Source organism: Cornus florida, unplaced genomic scaffold (genome assembly GCF_030987335.1).
Source record: "Cornus florida cultivar Cherokee Brave unplaced genomic scaffold, ASM3098733v1 CherokeeBrave_3.0.0_Hap2_Chr10, whole genome shotgun sequence".
NCBI lineage: Eukaryota > Viridiplantae > Streptophyta > Magnoliopsida > Cornales > Cornaceae > Cornus > Cornus florida.
This window is the reverse complement of record NW_026775580.1, coordinates 69,020,592-69,029,488: the sequence shown is the minus strand read 5'-3', so window position 1 is coordinate 69,029,488 and position 8,897 is coordinate 69,020,592. Positions and strand designations below refer to the sequence as shown.

At 36.3% G+C, this 8,897-nt stretch overlaps 1 protein-coding gene across 1 annotated transcript; it reads right to left on the bottom strand.

Moving 5' to 3' along the window:
- Positions 1-7,448: 7,448 nt before the first annotated feature.
- Positions 7,449-8,378, bottom strand: LOC132277797 (uncharacterized). Its single transcript, XM_059779643.1, has one exon. It carries the CDS (start codon positions 8,376-8,378, stop codon positions 7,449-7,451), a length of 930 nt encoding a protein of 309 aa, XP_059635626.1.
- Between the last annotated feature and the right edge of the window lie 519 nt (positions 8,379-8,897).

Here is an 8,897-nt window from a genome sequence, read left to right as displayed (position 1 = left end):
AATTTTAGTAAAAGAAGTTTTGGTGTAAAACTAATTGTTGAAGCCTTTAAATAACTAATTTAGATATCCACAAGAACGAGTTCATTTGACCTGACAAGACCCTACTCTGGTTGGAAATAGCTCTGCGACCAAGTTTTACAGTTTAGAATACATATTTCTTATACAAGATGAAATAAAACACTTACTTAGCAAAAACCCAACCTGAACTAACCTAAGCCTAACACGAAATTTTTCGGGCTTGGGCAATGTATGTAAAGAAAATGGGTCCGGGCTTAGGTTGGATTTTCATAGCCTGAATTCATTTCAGGTCGGGCTTGGGTTTATGTGTTGGCCAACCCAAGCCTGGCTCGAATTGCAAAACCTGATTAACCCGATGTATGAACCCGAAAAATAAGCTCAATTTTCGTGCTTGGGCAATGTATGTAAAAAATGGGTCCGGCTTAGGCTGGAATTTCATAGCCCGAATTCATTTCGGCTCGGGATCCGTTTATGTGTTGGTCAACTCGAAGCTCAACCCAAGACCTACTTAGATTGCAAAACCCGATCGACCTGATGTATGAACCCGAAAAATAATTCCGGATTACAAAAGCCAACCAACTCGAAAATATAACCGATATATATATATATATATATATATATATATATATATTATATTTAAATATGAAATAGTTTGGTTATTCCTATAATACAATTTTATCACTATTGATAATGTTTTTTTATTTTAGGTAAACGATAAGCTTTAATAAATAAAAAGAAGAATGTACAGGAGTCCAAATAGGACAATACACATCCAGGCTAAAATCTAAGCCAAAAACTGATACAATCAATACAACATCAGAGAAATACCTATGTAACAAGCTGTCAAGCTACCAAGTGTTTCAATTAGGCTATAGTTCAGTTCATCAATTCCAGTAGTAGTGTGGTATGCTGGAGGTCAAATGTTTGTTGAGCAATTGAGGTAGTAATGTTACAGCTGCTGTCTTAGGAACCATGACTTTCCATTGGCATAAGAACATCCTTGAATGAATAGTTACTGGAGTGCTTCAGGGAAGCCACTATTGATAATGTTGATTAATCCTATAATACAATTTTATCAAGAAAATATAACTATATCTAAGGATAATGAACTAAATTTGAAATCTATGTACTAAAAAATTACAAAACCTCCAATAGGATTTATGATGAATAGAAGAAATTAAAGAGTCAAAAAATAAAGTTAATGGCTTTGTTAATTTGAGAATAGTATTTGGCATGAGACTTATGACTCTCCAAGAATTATATAGTTTTGTTATATATATCCATATTGATACTAGAAAAATTCAGTGGTGAAATAATTATTGCTGAAGAATGTGATTAAAAAAAAAAATGGGTTTCCACTGGTTTTATACATAAATAATACAAGAGAGACGAGATCCACTCACTTGGGATGTAATTGGCACTGGAGATTCTGATGTAAAGAGCCTAGAATCTTTAATTATTAAGATTATTTTATTGTTTAGCACATTGACCCGAATTCTAACTCAAGGAATTACAAGCCCGGGTTTAAAAAATTAAGAATAGATTGACCTCAGTTCATTAATTCGAGTTCATGGCCGGATTTGGTCGGGGCTTAGATTGATAATTTTATACCTCGAGTTGAGCCTGAATTGACTCTCTAATAAGCGCGTGTTTGTTGACGCTAAAATCGGCAAACTAGAGCTGATCTTAAATTAAGGTAAAACGGGCATGCCAGAACCAACTATATGGTTCAATTGTGGATAGTCAACTTGTAGTCTCTTTGAGAAATTGATTTTCAGGCGATTATAGGAGAAAGAGAACAAAAATGCTCCTTAATGAGTTCTAATTGCCTTAGTTAAAAGGACTTTTCAATGAATAACTTATAGTAACTATCAAGAGAATAGAAATGGGAGGAAAATAGATATAGAAAGAATATAGAGAGAAAAAGATTTAGAGGGAAAGAGAGAGAACGAGAATTAAGAAGTTAGCGATAGAGAGAAATAGCCAGGATACTATTTTGGGAAAGAGTTTGAGAAAGCAAATACAATAATAAAATGATTCTAAGGGTGCTGGACCTCTAGTTCAGCATGCTTCTTAAATCATAACAACTAAACCCTACATACAAGCATCCTACTTGTAGTAAAATTCTAATCACAACTATGTGACAATTCAAATTAAATTAAACTACAGATAACTTTAATACTTAACTGCACCTAAATAAAAGATAAAACAATAATTACAAGCTCTATCTATCATCTAATTCAAAATAAGTCTTTGCATGCAATTCGGATTCCATGTGGAGCTGTTAACACTTCCTTTAGTTAAAGCTGAACCATGTAGTTGGCCCATATACTCCATATACCCAATCGGACCTCTTCTCACCAACCAAGCCCTTGCTATGCCACTATATATCCAGCCCAATTGTAATATTCTTCAGCCCAATGTCTTTACAGCCCAAGCTTCTAAAACATCATCACTCATCAGGCCTTACAGTCTATAACCCATATACCAAGTTGAATCCTTCTTCACAGCCCAATCTCTTACCATGTCACTATATATCCAGCCCAATTACCAAAATAACCTAATTACCAAAATGGGTGTAAACAATGCCCTTCAATTTTGGTAGCCGTTTTAACACTTTGGCTTCCAAAATTCAAAACAACACCCATTTCAATGTAAACACGCTTATATCATATAATCTCTTAAATATCATGATGGTTGTAATTTCCAAAAAATGCCGATTCCACTAATCTATCCTTTCAACCATTAATTCTGCATCAAACTCTTTGTCTCCCAATACCTCATGTCTCTTCTTCAAACACAATCCAAAACTTTTCATTTTGTATCACCAAAAATCTCTTCTATTAAAGTGTTTATTTCCTTTTTCAACTAAATCTTCTCCATCCTTCAACTATGTCTTCCTAAAAGCAAATCTCTGATCTAAACTTAGAAAACCATTTTCCTGAACTTTCTTCGCATACCCAAATGACCAAATCAGTAGTGAAAACCCTAATTGCTCTTGAAATAGAAACCTTGATCTTAATCGACATCACAGATAACGCTAAGGGGCTTGGCCCAACGTTTAGCCATTTGTTGCCTTCTTCACTATCCCTTTTTTATCCACAAGCGAAGAAACATCTCTTTTTTACGAAACCCATATATCTTACCGCCGAAAGAGAAAGACCGACCCTTTCCATCAAGAATTGGCATCCTCCGATGCTTCAATAGAGCGAATGGGTTGATTGTGTTTTTCCAGCCAAAGGTGACTTATGGAAATAGATGGGCATTTTCGACATCATCCAACTTAGTAAGATTCCCTTTTCTTTAGATAGACCTCTGTTCTTTGTTTCGTCTCACTTTTGGTTTCCAACCACAAATTCTTTGCATTTACACTGTGGTATGATGGCCCCTACCCTGTGAGATATCTGTTTCTTAACTGGTTTAAAACTGGGAGGAGAAGACATTAATTATCTCCTCCAAGATACAGAAACGACCTTCTTTTATCTAGAGCAAGAGGGGTCAAAACCCCACGTTCAATCTCATAGCCCGTTTTTGAAAGAAATGATAGGAAAACCTGGCACTGAAGTAAGTGATCAGGAGCATATAGGGTTCTTATTGCTCTGGTTATGTAGATGTCTACTTTGTGCCCCTGCCATTCAGATAACTAAAGATCTTACCTGGCTAGCCATTGCCTTATCAAAAGGAAAATCCATGGCCTTGGCTCCATTCCTCCTAGCATCTTTATATAGAGGTTTGTCAGACCTTATTATGTCAAATTTTTTAAGGTTAAGAGGTCCATTTTGGTTATTTCAGTTTTAGTTGTATGCATATTTTCCTGAAGTGGCACCTAAGATACAGTTTGTTACAGATGATCCCCCCATATCATTTGGTTTTGCCAAAGCAAAACCCAAGGATCATTATTTCCCAGACTATTTTCATTTCTTCTATCGTCAATGTAAAGTCAGATCTCGATCCCAATTCTTACCTTTTTCAAGGTGCAAACTTGCTCCATCCTGGTTGTTTCCCCCTACTGCCGATTCCTCGGCAGAGCAAATAGAATCCTACAACTTGTCATTGGGTCACTTTCTGATTGCAAGAGATATTCCCTGTAACATTGTGGCTCCATATCTTGCAAAAAGACGAACTGGAGTGGAGTTCTATAACCCAGCTCAGTTAGCCCGGCAATTTGGGTTAACTTAAATGATCCCATTGCCTCCCCATTTTTCTTACAACAAGAACTTCAATCGGAGAGTCAAATTATCAGACAGTGAACAAGTTAAAGATGTAACTAACCAGTTTCAGCAACTCTTGCAAAATTTCCAATTCAAACCCTTTCATGAAGAACCTCATGCCGATCCCAATTTTAAAAGTTAGTGGTCAGCATACACTAGTTCCACCAGGACAAAATAATCCACCCAAGTTGTGCACACTCTCCTTGGGTCATACAAGTTTATTTCTCTTGCCTTCCAAGGAGGAGATCTAATTCCACCTGTTCTTCTCTCAGCTGCTCCCATTCTTGATGCTGAACCTATCAAGCCAGCAAGTCAACTTCCTCCTATAGCTCCTGCAGCTAGGACCAGATCACGCTCTCGGCAAAGTAAGTTGTGGTCCTACTCGTACCTCATCAATAATCATATCTACTTTTGGCATAATTTTTTTTATATTTAAACTATTGGTGTTCCACCCTCTACACCAGAAAGAGCAACCCTAACCTTGTCAGAATCAGCCCCAATTGATTTCTATGTTCCTCTTCAAAGTATCCCTCCGGTAGCTGTTTCTAAGGTAACACTTATATTCGAACCATTCCCATTTTTTTTATATATATCATTTTACCTACTAACATTTCTGTTACAGGGAAAAACAAGGAGGAAAACTGTTGGAAAGAAACCTGTTAATAAATCAAGAGTCAAGAGAGATTTCGTCTTGATTGATGACGATGAACTAGATAACGATGAAGTTATGTCCAAGAAAAAGAAATTTGCCACTAACTCTCCCAATGTAAAATTTCTTGATGCCTGATTTCATACATTATGTATTTGTTCACATAATGTAACTAAATCGACATTATTTTCAGAAAACTCCACTCTCTTCAGAACAAAAATCAAGTCGAGACTTTACTGTGCACAATGTTGAAAAGGAAAAGATTAAAGTTTCAATGGTGCAAGAACAAAACCCACCTGAAAAGATTTCTCCAGCTTCTTCTCAACACGTAGCTTCAGCTCCAATGAATGAAAAAATTGGAGACTATGAGGAAGTAAGTAGGTAAAATGAACATATTACTTGTTTATTTGTGACGATTGAAACTGATTCAAAATATTTTAGGTGCAGAAAGACCCTACTTCTCTTATTGTGCTTGTAGGATCCAACCCGAGTTCACCATTCACCACTTTGGATTCTCTATTTGATTATGTGTTTGACTCCCTAGATCTTGAACCCCCGTGATATCCACTGTCAAAACTACTAAAATTCCTCTAGAAATAACCAAAGTTGTGCAAATCTTGTCCTAGATGTTGCAATAGGATTTATCTTTGACCCCTACTTTTAAAGAGGAATTAACTGAGACACTTTCTTTTCTCAGTAGCTTCCCAGGATTTTCCTTGAGTAACCAAGCCTTTTTTTAAAATTTCCTACTTCAAATCCCTTCCATGGCCACTTCTTATGCTGAATCGGTTCAAATCATCAACCAGTATTCAACCCAGTGTCAAGAAAAAGAAACACTTTACCAAACACTGAAGATGGGAAGAAAACTGCACTTATCTCTGAAGAAAGAAGCTGCTGAATTAGATGCTAAGGAGAAGAAACTTCAAGCTGAACTTGCTCAACTACAGCTGGATAAAAGTTAACTTGGTAATAAAGTGGCGGAATTAAAGACTCAAATAGAGATTGCAGCCCCTAAATTCAAAGCATTACAAGCTTATATGCTGAAGTCAGAACAAAACAAGAAACAAGCAGAAATAGTCCTTAACCAGTCTCGGGCCTTGTGGGCAGATTTCAAGGCCAAATTTGAAGAATTTCATAGTAATTTTGACAAAATTTAAATAATTATGGGTCTGTAATATGATATTTTGGACAAATATGTTTGGAACTTTATTTTGATGATGTCTTTATCTAACTGAAATACATATGGCATCAAAATAACTTACAAGAATCAAATGGAGATCAACAAATTAAACTTAACATAACCCAAACTATTTTGATCTAGTGGAGATTTTCTTTTCCTCCATAAGTTCAAAAATAGTTGGTTTGTATTTTTTTAGGTACCTTCCATTTATAGGCCTCTCATGAATTTCACCATCTAAATATTTTAACTTGTAAGCTCTTCCATGTAACACTTGGTGAATCAAATATGGGCCCTTCCAAGTAGGTGACCATTTTCCATAAATTCTATCCACCTTCCCAGGTGAAAGAATTGTTTGCCAAACCATGTCACCTTCCGCAAATGGCTTAAATTTCACCCTTTTGTTGTAAGCCTTCATTACCTTTACTTTATAAACCATAAGGTGGTCTAAATCAAGTTTTTAAATTTCATCCAAATCCTCCAACTTGGTAAGCATAGCTTCATTGTAATCAGCAGGTATCAAATTGTGTTGTAGAGTTACCTTTGTCGATTTCACATTTAATTCCATTGGCAACACAACATCATGACCAAATGTTAGCCGATAAGGAGTAGTCCCAGTACTTGTTTGCTTCGAATTTCTATAAGCCCACAAGGCTTCTAAAAGGGTTTCACGCCAACGCCTTGGCTTATCTTTTATCATCTTCTTAATAATTTCAATAACAACTTTATTTGACGCCTCCGCGCGCTTGGCCATTCCCTTAAGCATAATAGGGTATTAAAGTTACCATTTTTACTTACATATTGTGGTCGAGTTGTAACACTTCTCCTACTCGAAACACAGACCCATTATCGGTAGCAATTGTTTCTGGTAAACCAAATCGGTGAAAGATGCTTCGCTCTAAAAACTGTATCACAGTGTTGTGAGTTACTGAGGCATATTCCTCGGCTTCTACCAATTTGGTAAAATAATCGGTAGCTAAAATAATCCAATGATGACCCTTTGATGAATGAGGATTAATCTTGCCGATTATGTCCATGGCCCAACCTCTGAAAGGCTATGGTTTGACTAATAATTGCATCTCTATTGCTGGAACCCACTACATGGGCCATGCTTTTGACAATCTGTACAACCCTTTGCATAGGTCATACAATCTTTTCTTATTCCAGACCAATAATATCCATATCGGCGTCTCAACCATCTCATTTTTATGCTAACTTGGTGAGTTCCACATATTCCTTCATGTACCTCTGCCATAATCTTTAAACCTTTAAACTTGCTAATATATTGAAATAACAAACCATCATCAGCCGATCTTCTATAAAGATCTCCATCCATAAGTACATTATCGACTGCACTTCTTTTTATTCTCTGATCGGCTTTTAGAGTTGGATGTTATAAGAACAAGATGTGAGGGATCCGCCAATCATCATCATCTAACTCAACAACATCAATGGCAAAGACTTCTTCCATAACTTGATTTCTTGTTTTAGCCGATAAAAGAGATCGGCGTACAATTTTCATTATCATGTCCTTCATACCACTTGACACTCTGATTCCTGAAGCAGTTTGTGCTAAATCATTAGCTACTTTATTCATGGCCCTTGGTCTATATTCCAAAGTCACGTTGTGAAATTGGTTGACCAATTGGGTTGCCAATGAATGAAATGGCCTTAATTGCCAATTTAAACATCTAAAGTCTTCTAAGATTTGATTAATCACCAAACTTGAATCTCCCACAATGTGCACATCCTTGACTGCCATTTTTAGTAGAATTTCCAAGCCGATAATCAATGCTTCATACTTGACTTGATTATTTGAGCACCTGAAATCCAAAAAGAAGGAAAACAAAATTTGGTTCCCTGATGGGGATATTATTACTATACTAGCTCCAGAGCCTTCACTGGTACTCGACCCATCAAACATTAAAGTCCAAAGGGTCATGAATATGGCTGTCGAGTCAAGCTCATTAAACACTTGTGATTCGATTTCAGGTGAGGGATGATCGGCAAGAAAATCTGCCAATACTCTTCCCTTAATTGCCTTTTGTGGAACATATGCAAAGTTGAACTTCATTAGTGCCAAAGCCCACTTGCCGATCTGACCTGTGATTAATGGTCTTGATAGCATATATTTTATAAGATCTGGTTGACAAGAAATATAAACCAAAACAGGCAACATATATACTCTTAATTTCATTGCTGCAAAATACAAAGCCAAACATAATTTCTTAATCGGCGTATATCTACACTCGACTGGAGTTAAAACTCGGCTGAGATAGTATATTACTTGTTCACTTCCTGCTTCATTCTCTTGTGCCAGCATACTTCCGATGGATTATTCGGCAACCAATAAATATAACTTTATCGGCCACTTCTTCCTCAGCAGCATCATTATAGGATGACTCGACAAGTATTTCTTGATTTGTTCAAATGCCCTCTGATGTATATCGTCCCATTTGAATTCTTCCATCGGCTTCAACTTGAGTAAAGGGGAAAACACATGTAACTTACCAGCTGTATTGGTAATAAATCGTCTAAGATAGTTTACTTGACCAAGTAACCTCTGCAATTGCTTCTTGCTTCTCGGCGCACTAACATCAATAATTACCTTAGTTTTATTCCTATCGATCTCTATGCCCCTTTGGTGTACCAAAAACCCTAAAAAGTTTCCTGCTGATACTCCAAAGGCACACTTTATTAGATTCATCTTTAACTTATGAGCCCTAATTCTCTCAAAAGATGTTTTAAGATGAACTAAGTGTTTCTTTTTTGTTGCCGATTTCACTACAACATCATCAATATATACTTCCATAAACTTGCCGAGCATATCATAAAAAATAAA

What these genes read in the sequence shown, in the direction of transcription:
- LOC132277797 (XM_059779643.1), bottom strand. Translation starts at nt 8,378, where the DNA reads ATGCTGGCACAAGAGAATGAAGCAGGAAGTGAACAAGTAATATACTAT.